This window comes from Wyeomyia smithii, chromosome 1 (assembly GCF_029784165.1).
Source record: "Wyeomyia smithii strain HCP4-BCI-WySm-NY-G18 chromosome 1, ASM2978416v1, whole genome shotgun sequence".
Classification (NCBI taxonomy): Eukaryota; Metazoa; Arthropoda; class Insecta; order Diptera; family Culicidae; genus Wyeomyia; species Wyeomyia smithii.
The window spans coordinates 182,370,268-182,383,623 of NC_073694.1; the positions used below are offsets into that span (position 1 = coordinate 182,370,268).

The 13,356-nt window shown below is 44.0% G+C and overlaps 2 protein-coding genes across 2 annotated transcripts; both read right to left on the reverse strand.

Annotated features, from left to right (window-relative positions):
* Nucleotides 1-1,608: 1,608 nt before the first annotated feature.
* LOC129717494 (prenylated Rab acceptor protein 1) lies at nt 1,609-2,833 on the reverse strand. The gene is made up of 3 exons (XM_055667435.1): nt 2,605-2,833; nt 2,327-2,533; nt 1,609-2,270 (listed from the first exon to the last, which is right to left on the reverse strand). The coding sequence occupies exons 1-3, from the start codon at nt 2,688-2,690 to the stop codon at nt 1,979-1,981; spliced, it is 585 nt and encodes a 194-aa protein (XP_055523410.1). The 5' UTR covers nt 2,691-2,833; the 3' UTR covers nt 1,609-1,978.
* Nucleotides 2,834-7,587: 4,754 nt separating this feature from the next.
* On the reverse strand, nt 7,588-12,447 carry LOC129717391 (uncharacterized). The gene has a single exon (XM_055667269.1). It carries the CDS (start codon nt 12,445-12,447, stop codon nt 7,588-7,590), a length of 4,860 nt encoding a protein of 1,619 aa, XP_055523244.1.
* Nucleotides 12,448-13,356: the final 909 nt, after the last annotated feature.

Sequence of the window (13,356 nt, forward strand, 5' to 3'; positions counted from 1 at the left end):
CAAAGTTAATTATCTTCATCTACATGCATACTCTGATTATTATTACGTGTTTGCGTCGCTTAGTGTTTGGCTACGGTCATGCAGAACGCAAATAACGGCGCGATGCGATTCGGCAAGACGAAATCTGTTGAAATGTATAGCTCTACTTCGCCTTAAAAAGAGCTATACATTTCACCACGGTAAGGCGAATCGCATCGCGGCGGCATTCGCGTTCTGCATAACCGTAGCCTTTGTTCCGTTCCCGTTTAATGATGTCGCATTAAATGTGCATATTACAATTCGGCAGCACTTCAACTTCTCTTTTGCACAAAATTTAAAAATATTCAATGAATCTCATTCAAAATATCAGACAAAAAGAAATTACAATACTGCCAATGAACGGTCAACGTTTATTTACTAGAAAAAATGACTGACACGCAAGCAGCCGGGTTATCTTTCTTGTAAAAGTATTCTACTTCAACCTTGCGGTCGTGGCTCTGCATACAACCTTCTTGTGATTTTTTATCTACCGAGGCTCATCTGGCGATCATTCAATATGGTTTGTGGTTCGGAAGGTGGTGGTACATCGGCATGTTTCCGCCTGAGGAGGTGGATTCCCAAGAGAGCCTTCTACACGACAGTGGACGCAATCGAATCATTCGTCAAGCTCGAGTTGTCATCCAGGCAGTTTGCCTAGCTCTAGTAGGCCGAAGCGTCCCAAAGGGGAACTGGACTGCAATTCTGTTAAATATGGAATTTGTTCCCATCACAGAATTCATCCAACGGGATTTGGTTGCCATTGCGGTGGAAGTCCAGACGACTAACGGCACTCAGGAAATGGTCGATGCCTTTACTTACTTTCCGGGGGAGTTACAGCACTTGTGCGGTACTACCGAGGCATCAATAAGCCTTTTATCGTCGGCTGTGATGCTAACGCGCATCACACAGTTTAGGGAAGCTCGGATGTGAACATACGAGGTAAGTACCTTTTTGAATACCTTACTTCTAACAACATAATGTATGCAATGTAGGGAACGAACCAACTTTTAGTAATGCCACTAGGCAAGATGTCTTAGATCTCACTCTATGTAGCGCCTCGATGACGGAGAAGGTCAAAAACTGGCATGTCTCTGATAAACCTAGTTTATCAGACCATAGACATATCAGATTTGACATCGAGGCTACTCCTCTTAGAGAAGAATACTCAGGAATCCTAAGGAAACCAACTTTTTCAAGAAACATCTGGTTAGCTCAAGGACATCCTGCCATATAAATTTTCGAACTCCAGTTAAACTGGATATCGCAGCGAGTTACGAAACGGACAGTCGCCGTGATGTGCCCTGGTGGAATGAAATTTTTAGCAATCTTTGTCGGTAGGCTAGACACCAGTTCAACAGGGCCAAAATCACGTTCAATTGGGATGCTTATAGAGCATCCCTTACAAAATATAACGTCGAGCTACGCAAAGCCAAAAAGAGATCCAGAGTCCGATTCTGTGAGGACATTCAGAGGACATTCTGCCTGAACGCTGGATGTTCTTATGAACACTCACTTTCCTGGCTCCTCAAAATAGCAAAAAAAAAACAATAACAACCAGCATAAGGGGACGGGGTTAAAGAAAACACTTCCTTACGATAAAGAATTTATTCTATCACGCAATATTCGTTCTGTACTTGGTACAAAGTGATGACAAACTGCAAATATCTTCGATATCAAAATTGATGCATGTATAGTGAGTGGCTTTGTTAGTCAGTGCTAGTAGCTATTACTGCTAGAAACTATATAGTAATACACATTCATATTTGTATCGGAAAATCGATTGCAAATTGATCGGCACACGTGTTAAAATTTTCAACAATTTATAATAAAAAGGACTGATTGAACATGTTCTCGCTTCAAATTTAGCAGATTCGAGAGTAGACCGATATACCCACAGTGGTATTCCTGGAAGATTACAACCTCGTATCAATTGACGTACGTGTTCGGTACACTCGGTCCTTTAGACCGTCTCGGAGAGGAACGTTTCCGTATCCTCGGTTACAATCGCATCGATATTGTAGAAGGCCGCGTGTAACGAAATTACAAAAAACGAAGCTCCCAGCACCCAGAACATGACAGCCCCGGCGCCCGCTAGATACAACAGTGGAATCGAAGCTATGTTCACCGCAATGCACTGCTGATTGGTGTTGAGCTGCCGGGAGAAAAAGGCAACCGGTGCGTTAGCCTGTTTGATTTTGTAACATGCGTAGAGAATAGCCGCCAGAACAATCAAAATCAGTGGTGAAGTCAATCTGAAGTAGAATAAACGTTAACAGGAATCATACAGCATAGGTTGAAAAATACTTACAAACAATAGACAATCAGCCCGAGAAACACGAACAGATAATTGCTTTGGAAGTATGCTAAATTTCGAATAATCCGGTTAGTCAGTCGAGGTATGTTGGCAACGGTTTTAAAGTTGGCCGTCTGCAAGAACTCAGACCATGGACGTACGTTCTGTCGAGTTAGGCGTAACAGGTCCCACATATTTGGTACACGTGCGAAGCTGGTGAATCTTGAAACGAAAATTGTATGTCCAGTGAGTTCATTGCACTGAGTCATCATCAGCGGGATTAATATACTTACGTAGAAAGATTGAACCTAGTTCTGGATTCATTCTTTGGCGGCTCCATGTCACCGCTCACATCAATGTGAACGTCGGATTCCTGCATGTTGATTTTCTGCGTTCGTTGATTCGGTAGTAATCAGTCGAATTTCTGCTCAAAATTAAGCCCGATTGCGTCGAGAAATTAAATTTTGACGTGTTGGATGAAAATTTTTGTTTTTGTGAGTGTTTTTGTTTACGTGGGTATGTGAGGGGAGATTTACAACAGACGCTACAAAAGGGATTTTTTTTTTCGAATGATGCACGTTAAAAACTCGTTAACAATCAATGACACAAAAGATTTGATCAGAGCAGGGATGCCAGGTCATTTTTACGAACGTCTTAACGTCTTCCAATAAAAAATGTCTTCACATGTTTTCCGACCCGAGATGGCCCGTTAGGACCGACCAAAAACTGAAAGAATTGTTAGCAAATCAAAAACTGGCGAGCAAAAAAAAGGTCACCTCCTCTGCAAAATTCAAATCGTGTGTAATTTTTTTTCCTGTGAACTTAACCTTTTTGTGTGGCCTCTGTGGTAGCCACGTTTGCAGATTCAATATTATTCTCACTTCTACTATCTGATTACTGAATATTTCACTTCACACACTGTTGCAAATGCAACGAGAAAGACAGTTTCCGATTCAATAACGTTTTATTTAGGTTACTCTAGTATACGGTAACGCAATTCAAATTAGCGTACGTAATGTATCGTACCAAATTGGCGTTAAAAAATTCCTACCGGAGAAACAATCACGGTATAGCATGAGTATTAGCACAGAACGGAAGGTCAACTTCAGGTATATGATCGAACAGAAAGTGCACACAAAAAGGACTGAAAAATGACAATTGAATTTTCTGTGCTCTCGGGCAATATATATTTGTCGTGTACGTTTATGCCGCTTTGCCAGTGGTATAATGTGGAATAATTTATTCGATGTTTTGAATTGACGGTTATTTCAACAGTTTAACCCGTTTAATACAATCTATTGCGTTCGATGCAGAAACGTTTTGGGTAAAATTCGCAATTATTCACATTTGTGGAGTTTGTCATATTACAATAGTGTAACGAAGGTATTGTAATCGACAAATGTTGATTTGAAACACGAACAACAATCAATGTTATTGAAATATCGTGCGTTTTAAAACGTTAATGTTGCAATTCTTCCATTTACAATTGTACCATGTGTCATAGACGGCTATTTTTGAAAATTGTTAAAATTTAAAATGCAGCTCGTGAGTTTTTTTTTTCAACTAAAGAAAGTACTTTGAGTTTTTAAAAATCATGGCACAGATGGATTTTTAACGCAAATTTTCCGAATATTTATAATAAATGAATCACATTTTTATTCGAAAATGAAATTTATAAACTATTTTCATCCTCTTATTGATGTGACATGCGACATGCCATTTAAATAAAAATAAGCTGAATAAGGTTAATTAAAATCAGGTTAGCTTATAGAGCAACGAATAATGCGATTGTAAGAGGTACCGGTTTCATTGTGCAGTCTTTTTTTTAAATCTGATAAAAATCTAATCGTGATTCGAAAAAATGCGCTCGAGCAGGCAGAAATCAGTAAAAATCTGCACACATTTTGAGAAAGTCATAGGGAATAAAATGTAGTTAACCTTCCCGCATAATCAATAACCATAAAACGTGCCTAACAACTAGTTCGAGATATAGTTTCGACTGAATGGGGTATCGTTAAACCATATGGATTATCATCCGTTTATGGTTATTGATTATGCGGGATGGAGATTGAAAAAAACCGCACATACCTGCTATTCAAAACAAATCATCGTTTTGCTGACAAATCTGGTATTTTTGCTGACAACCGAAAGTGACAACCTTACAGAACACTGAAAAAGGATCCCAAGGGGTTCGTTTCAAGGAGTTTCGAAATGCGTCGTAACCTGAGAATACTCCGAAGTAATCAATGTCATTTTTTTCGAGTAATCAAAGGTAACCATCAACAATCAATGACAAATAAACTCAAGTACGAGTAGTAAAAATTTATTTTATTATTTATTCACTTTTCGGGTTTCTTGCATGCATTTGAATGTCGTTCCATTTTGTCATAAGAGCGCTTTTTAGATGGATGAGGGCACAACTAACAAACCCCCGACTAAGGAGCAACCGGTAAGCGAATCACCATTGTATATCAATAGTGCCTTACCTCTAGCGTTCGTTCATATATGGAAACATTTGTATAATACATAACGCGCTCAGGGGAGAGGTGGAGTAAAGGTATCCAGCGAAGTGTTACACTGCATAAGACCACCATGCAAATTTACGTTACTTAGTTGATGGGGGTTTTGAAAATTGCCAAATTTCACGTTACGTAATATACGAATATTCTTTAAGAGGACTCTAAACGGGATGGTTATAAGAGACTTGAAACAAAAGATGCGACTCTCACTTTATGTAACTCGTGTTAATAATCTAATTATTTTCACAGTTAAAAGGAGTAGATTACTGAAAAACAATAAAGGAACAGTTCTACAATCATCTATGCCGGTATCTGAGTCAGCTGTTTTGAAGAATGCTAGGGGCAAGACACTGCGTAACCCAATAGGTGATTAGTAATCCTAACAAAAAAAAAAAACAACCGGTGTCATCTTGCAACCTGGATAGCTCAACCCAACGCGTGAAAGTCCTTCACTAGTTGGGCTACGAATTCAGTGCAACGAGCAAAATTCGATTGTATTCATTGTTACTAAGTGTTTATCGTTGCATTTTCAGACACTCCTCTAGTTACATCAAAACTCTTTGAAGTCATATTATCGTTGTTGTGATGTTGGTGTATAGAAACATAGTAAAACGGTATGTCAAAAGTACAACAAGTATTGCAAAAAAATGCCAAAGACTAAAGTTGTTTATTAAAACAACCGATGACCAAAATTCATCGCATCTTATAATATACTATTTCGATGCATTCAAATTATAAATCCGGTAAAGCTACATACCTTGCTACTGATATTCATTCATTTTAGAAGCAATTCACAGCTTGGAACACATGAATTTGCGATTTTCATTTGCTTAGTTAGTAAGAATCTACTAACAAGTAGAAAAAGTTATTTGCTGTCGCTTGGTGATGCCTCGTCTTCAACCGTACAAAATAAAAAAACGCTTCCCCGCTCGTGCCTACTTGTTGATCAAACCGTTTCACCATGTCCTATACGCTATGGTTAGGAAGTTAATGTGATAAATAAATGATATATATTAATATATATATCAACCATTACAGAAATATTTTTCATGAAATAAAGTTGTCAAGCCCCTAGAAATAATGTGTTTTCCTTCTTACAGATGCTTAGCAGGGTTAACCTGTAGTGTTTTCGCCGACAGATTTATACCAGTGTGTTGGATTGATTTCGATAAAAGTAGTATAAATTTTGTTTATTTTCCGTGTAAAAAGCGTTCTTTCCACCCCTAGGGAGCGCTGCAGAATTCACTGAGCACTTAGCAGTTTTCGTATCACAGATGACCTTCCGTTCTGTGGTATTAGGTTAAGTATATATCTAGTTTACATTTTTATATAGTTTACATCGGTTATTATAGTATTAAGTGTATATAATGCATGGTTAAGAATAGTGAGGTTATAATAAGTGTATATAGTGCATGAATAACAATTAGTTCAGAAAACTCACGTTTAGTGTCCTTTCGTGTACCTATATCAAGTCAATCGGTAGTGGCGATACTACTAGCACTCTTAGGCAGCAGCGTAACGCTATAATTTAGAACTATATTAGATTTTGCTTACTTTTATAAATACCGCATGTTCCAACCGTACTTTAGTTCGTAAGTTCCAACCGTACTTTAATTCATAAGTTCAATTCACAATGAAATCAATGCGCTCACAATTTTATCTGTTTTCACTTAGTTTTAGTTAGGGTAATACAATTTCCAAATAGTTTTAAGTAGAAACAGGTTTTCTTATATATAAATATTGTAAGTTTTAATAAGCTTTAGTCGCCGCACGTTTTACTTAGCACCTTCAATCGTCAGTATCTTTTTTTTTCTCTCTCCCGTCCTTCCGTTTCACTGACGTTTTGTTGCCCGGTCATTGGCGTGCGAACAGCTGGGGGCACTTCGTGCCGCCAAAGCAAATAGAGTTAAGGTACCTACCGTCGCTGTGCTTGGTTGAGTTGACGCGTCGCAAATAATGGTTGCGACACTCCCCCGCAGTGCTTCGAGGTCATTGCTCCGAAGTACTCACGCTTGCGCCAACATCCAACACCGCAATCTTCACGGCTGGCCTCTCCAGAATTCCGGTCGCCGTCTGCACCAGTGCACGACGGACTTGCCCGTCCTTGGATCTGATCGCGTGGACAATCCGACCTTTCGGCCAGCAGTTCCTTGGCAACGTCTCGTCTACGATGACAGCGATGTCTCCTTCAGCAATCGGTTTGATTCGGCTGAACCATTTCGTTCTCCGGGTGAGCGTAGGCAGATACTCGGCTACCCAGCGTCGCCAAAATCGATTAGCGTAGACCTGCGATGTCTTCCAGGTGTGCTTCAGTGCGAAGTTACTATCGTCGTACGCGATCGGGGGCTTAGAACCGTTTGACGACCCCATCAGGAAGTGGTTTGGGGTGAGCGCTTGGGAAAGCTCATCGTCTAGCGGTAATTCAGTCAGAGGCCGAGAGTTAACAATGAGTTCGACTTCTGTCAGGGTGTTTCTAAGGATTTCGTCAGTGGGTGTGCGAGTGAGTTGGAGGTGCTTCAGGGCTTTCTTCACGGATTGAACGAGACGTTCCCAAGCCCCGCCGAAGTGTGGCGACGCGGGCGGGTTGAACGTCCATTTCGTATCAGCGGTGACAAAGTGTTCCATCAGCTTGTCTTGGTTCACCTTCTGCAGGGCTTCTTTTAGCTCGCGACTTGCTCCTATGAAGTTGGTCCCACGATCGCTAACTATCTGAACTGGGGTACCTCTTCTGGCGATGAAATTTCGAATGGCCAGGATTCACGAGTCCGTGTTAAGACTGTGAGCGACTTCGAGGTGTACCGCTCGGACAGTGAGACATGTTATTAGAACACCCCATCGTTTCTCGATCCTTCTGCCGACAACCACGTGCATTGGTCCGAAATAATCGATGCCGACATAGGAGAAAGGACGACAGAAGGGTTGTAAACGGCCGAACGATAGACCAGACATCTCCGGGGGCTCTGGCTTCGCTCGGCGAATCTTGCAGAGCTGGCAAAGGCCTTGGACACGCCGGTAGACCGATCTCAATCCTGGAACGTGAAATCGACGCCGGATTTCGTTAAGCGTCGTCTGGTGATTCATGTGGCAGAACTTTTCGTGGACACTTGCTATGATGAGATCCGTGACTGAATGTCGCTTGGGAAGTAGTATCGGATGCTTCGTACATTCCTCGACATGAGCGCATTCATCTATGCGACCTTGCATTCGTAGCAGTCCATCTTCCGCTAAGAACGGACTGAGCTTGTACAGCGGACTACGCTTCGGTAAAGCGTTCCTCCACGGTACCGGCATCGGCTTCTGCAACAAAGCTTTCTCTTCGGCGAACTCAGCATCTTGCACCGACTTTAGGATGAATAACTCCGCGTTTTTTAGTTCTTCTTGCGTTAGGGGTCCGGTGACGAGGGGATTTTTCGACCGCTTCCGGCGTACATTCGACGGAAATCGACGGACAAAGGCTGCTAGCCGCAGGAGTCGCTGCCATCTAGAGAAGTTTTCCCAGCGGAATAGAGCGCGTTCGACGAAGTGATGCAGTACATGTGATCGTTCCTCCTCTGCAGTGTGTTCGAACTTAGACACAACGACAGGCCATCCTTCTTTCGGTCCCCACAGGAACTCAGGGCCACGGAACCAGCGGCTGGTAGGAGATAGATCCGGCAGCGTCTGCCATTTCGTGGCGTCGTCAGCGACGTTCAGCTTCGTCGGAACCCAGTTCCACTCCGTCGTCTCCGTCAACTCTAGCATCTCGCTGATCCGCACCGCTACGAACTGATGGTACTTTCGGTGATCGGAGTTCAACCAACAGAGAACGTAGCGTGAATCCGTCCAGAAAACCCTTTGCGTGGGCCTCATCTTGTGAGTCTCCATAACGTCGTTCGCTAGGCGGGCTCCAATGACTGCGGCTTGTAGTTCTAGTCTGGGAATCGACACAAAACGCAACGGGGCTACTCTTGTCTTTGCACGGACGAGTGCACATTCCACTTTTCCATTTTCTTCGAACCGCAGATAGGCGACTGCAGCGAAGCCGTTCTCCGACGCATCCACGAACACGTGCAGCTGAATCGTATTCCGCTCTCCCGTGCTCGTCTTCAGTCGGTAACACCTTGGCACACTGACCGATTCCACTTGCGGGAGTACCCGTAACCATGTCTGCCATTTCACTAGCTGTTCGCTCTTGACAGACTCGTCCCAGCCTACACCACTCCGCCAAATTTCCTGCAGCAGTATCTTCAGGAACATTAGGAAATGCGCCATTAATCCCAGGGGATCGTAGATCGTCATAAGCGTGCTGAGGATTTGCCTTTTCGTTGGGACGATGTCACCTCGCAGCATTTCACCGTTGATCCTCGGCGATAACTTGAAGGTGAACGTATCGGTCGCTGTACACCACCATAAGCCGAGAACTTTCTCCGTCGCCATCTCGCTCGAAAGGTTCAAACTTTTCTCACCGGGACACGCCTTCAACTCCAGCAGCACTCGACTCGAATTCGACAGCCAGTTCCGGATCTCGAAACCTGCTTCCGAATGAACGTGTCGCACATCTTTCGCCAACTGTATCGCTTCCTCTTCCGTCTCTACGCTTGAGAGCATGTCGTCGACATAATGCTCCTTCATTATCGCCTCTGCTGCCCTCGGGAATTGGTCTTGGAACCGCTGCGCATTGTAGTTCTTAACATACTGCGCGCTGCTGGGCGAGCATGTCGCTCCGAATGTCATTACTCTCGTAACGTAAACGTCTGGGTTGCGGTCTTGTTCACCGTTTCGCCATAGGAACCTTAAACACTGTTGATCGCGCCGGTTCATCAAGATCTGGAGAAACATTTCTCGAATATCGCCCGTGATGGCAACGCGAAACTCTCGAAAGCGCTGTAGCACAGATACCAAGGAGGTTACTTGATCCGGCCCTGTCAGTAGAAATGAATTCAGGCTGACTCCCAAGACTTTAGCGGCTGCGTCCCACACTAAGCGCATCTTGTTTGGTTTGTTAGGGTTGACCACCGGAAAAATTGGGAGATACCAAACCCGTTCGAATTTCTCGGCTAGTTGGCTTGCCGTCAGTTTTTCGATGTAGCCGGCTCGTTCGTAGTTCCGAATCTTCTCCTTCACCGCCTCAGCCAACACAGGATCTCGCTGCATACGCTTCTCCAAGCAGATTAGTCGCTTCATTGCCATTGGTTTGCTGTCAGGCAGTCGAACATCGTCACATCGCCAGAGCAGACCGGTTTCTATCCGTTTTCCTTTCACATGCGTCAATGATTTCAGTAACTGTTCCGCTCGCTCGTCGTCTTTCGATAACAACGGCTTGACGGGACTCGTTACCCCGGTGCTGTCCAGAGACATATACGCCTTCACTATATTATGAAGGTCTACGTCGCTTCGCTCACAGCATGGGCACACGTGAAGGCTGTGGTGCGTAGTGAAGTTCGTCGTTGGATAAGATGTCTTTGAGCATGGTCCGAACACTATCCACCCTAGACGAGTTCTGGTGGCGATCGGTTCTTCCTTTCCTCCTTCTCTGCTATCCAACGCGTGACCCAAGCGGCAGTTGTCCATGCCGATGAGTATTCGTGGCTGAACATTTCGATAGGAATCCGCTGGCACGCCTTCCAAGTGCCGATAGGCTGATGCTAGCTCCTCCATCCTCAATGTCTGCCGTGGTAGAGAAAGGCTCTCCACTGTGTGAACTTTCGACATCCGGTACATCTCCGCGTCGCGCGTTCCAGAAATCTCCAGCGCTAGCATTATGGATTTCATCTCCTGACGTTGATGATCTCCCGTCCAGCCGAGACACAAGGGGAACGACTCGCCTTCAAGACTTAATTCGTCCAACAAACTGTGTTCCATCAACGTCGCCGACGAGCCTTCGTCCAAGAATGCGAAAGTGCGAACGAACTTGCCTCGTCCATGAAGGATAACTGGAACGTATCGGAAAAGAACTTTGCTGGCGTAACTGACGTGAGTGTTGCACTGTTCGGCAGGTGTTTCTGCGGCGTTCTGGGTATCTGAGATTGAAGAACTCTCCGCTCGCCGGTATCGGGTATCGTCATGTAGTAGCTCGTGATGCATATACGGGCAGCCGTTTCTCCCGCAAGCTTGCTTAACCGCACACGCTCCGAAATGCTTCGCCAGGCACTTTCGACACAACTTGTTCTGCTTCAGCGCTGTCCATCTTGCTCCGACATCCAATCTTTGGAATTTACTACAGAATCCCACACTGCTACACCCTCCTTGGCACACCACACATTGCTTCGTCGCTGCTGACTTCGACCCATTTTTGGGAAACGCTGTAGAGCTCGACGACTCTGTTGCTACCTGACTGGAACCGGATTGGAGGTGAACGTGAACTTCCTCCTTCCGTACGCGTCTCTCAGATTTGCCGGCATACACGCTGACCGTTGACGGAATCGTTACTATACAGGCTGCTTCCACGAGCGTTTCAAGCCATTTGCTGAAGTCCTCCAAAGTAACCGCCCTTAATGTTTGACGATATTTGGCCCAGTCCAGCTTCACGGTAGGTGGCAGTCTCTCGACTAGTTCTTGAAGAAGTGCCACGTTGTAAAGATGCTCGTTCAATCCACAGGCTACGATCGTTGCACACATGTTCTGGACTGCGACACCAAAATCGATCAGAGTTCCTAACTTCTCTGTCTTCGGCGCTGACATTTCCCGAATCTTGCAAACTAGCGAGTGGACGATAACTTCTGGCCGACCGTACAACGTTCGCAACGTTTTGATAACACCTTCAAGTCCCGCTGGATACAGCAACCTGCTTCGGACGGTCTCGAGAGCTCTCCTCTTCAAGCTGCGTTGAAGGCGAAGTAAATTTTCCTCATCACTGAAACCACACATCTTAGTGGTGCTCTCATACGTCGAAATAAAGAGCGGCCACTCTTCCGGATTGCCCGAGAATGTAGGCAGCTCCTTTGTCACTGCGTGTCGCGCAGCCAGCTGACTTCGGCTTAGTTCATTGGGTTCGAAAACGGGTAGATTTGGTTCACTTCTGTTGATTTCCATCGCCCGGATTCGCTCCTCTAACGTCCTCGTCTGCTGATCCTGCTTCTTCGACATTTCCGCAAGTTGCTTTTCCATATTCGCCATCACTCTTTGAACCTCATTCGATGAGCGGTTACTTATTCCTCCTACCGTCGTCGAATTTGCTACCGGTAGAGTGGCGCGAATACTGAACTCGTCTCGTATTTCCTGCTCTCTGGCTTCCATACGGCGCTGGAACTTAGTACTGAGCTCTGTAACCACGGACTGCAGTTCGCGATCCTTTTCTTCTAGTAGCTTCTGATACACCCGCTGCTGTTCCTCGAATTGTGCCTGCATATAATCTAACTTTTTCTGGAACTCGCCAAGTTGTTTAGTTTGCTCCTGTTCACCTGTCGACTTTGGATCCGTTTTATTCCGTGCAGAATCTGTGATGATGACCGATGGGTTCTGAGCTGCTCGTTTAGCCACGCACACCGCACAACTCCAATCCTCCTCCTCGATATCCTCATTCACGCCTACACACTCGAAATGAAACCATAATTCACAATCGTCGCAGCAAACCATCCGGTTGTTGTCCGGATTCTGGCACACACCACAACTGACATTCGGCTTTGCCTTCGGCGGCATAATTCAAGCCTCCCCGATCGCGTAATAAACGAATTTTTTAAAATGTTGCAAATGCAACGGAAAAGACAGTTTCCGATTCAATAACGTTTTATTTAGGTTACTCTAGTATACGGTAACGCAATTCAAATTAGCGTACGTATTAGCGTAACGTAATGTATCGTACCAAATTGGCGTTAAAAAATTCCTACCGGAGAAACAATCACGGTATAGCATGAGTATTAGGTTAAGTATATATCTAGTTTACATTTTTATATAGTTTACATCGGTTATTATAGTATTAAGTGTATATAATGCATGGTTAAGAATAGTGAGGTTATAATAAGTGTATATAGTGCATGAATAACAATTAGTTCAGAAAACTCACGTTTAGTGTCCTTTCGTGTACCTATATCAAGCCAATCGGTAGTGGCGATACTACTAGCACTCTTAGGCAGCAGCGTAACGCTATAATTTAGAACTATATTAGATTTTGCTTACTTTTATAAATACCGCATGTTCCAACCGTACTTTAGTTCGTAAGTTCCAACCGTACTTTAATTCATAAGTTCAATTCACAATGAAATCAATGCGCTCACAATTTTATCTGTTTTCACTTAGTTTTAGTTAGGGTAATACAATTTCCAAATAGTTTTAAGTAGAAACAGGTTTTCTTATATATAAATATTGTAAGTTTTAATAAGCTTTAGTCGCCGCACGTTTTACTTAGCACCTTCAATCGTCAGTACCTTTTTTTTTTCTCTATCCCGTCCTTCCGTTTCACTGACGTTTTGTTGCCCGGTCATTGGCGTGCGAACAGCTGGGGGCACTTCGTGCCGCCAAAGCAAATAGAGTTAAGGTACCTACCGTCGCTGTGCTTGGTTGAGTTGACGCGTCGCAAATAATGGTTGCGACACACACAATAATAAAAAA

Excerpts from the sequence above, each read along its gene's own strand:
- LOC129717494 (XM_055667435.1), bottom strand. The coding sequence starts at position 2,690 with ATGCAGGAATCCGACGTTCACATTGATGTGAGCGGTGACATGGAGCCG. Across the intron at positions 2,534-2,604 it reads ACTAGGTTCAATCTTTCTAC|ATTCACCAGCTTCGCACGTG; the intron begins GTAAGTATATTA and ends TTTCGTTTCAAG. Across the intron at positions 2,271-2,326 it reads GGGCTGATTGTCTATTGTTT|ATTGACTTCACCACTGATTT; the intron begins GTAAGTATTTTT and ends ATTCTACTTCAG.
- LOC129717391 (XM_055667269.1), bottom strand. The coding sequence starts at position 12,447 with ATGCCGCCGAAGGCAAAGCCGAATGTCAGTTGTGGTGTGTGCCAGAAT.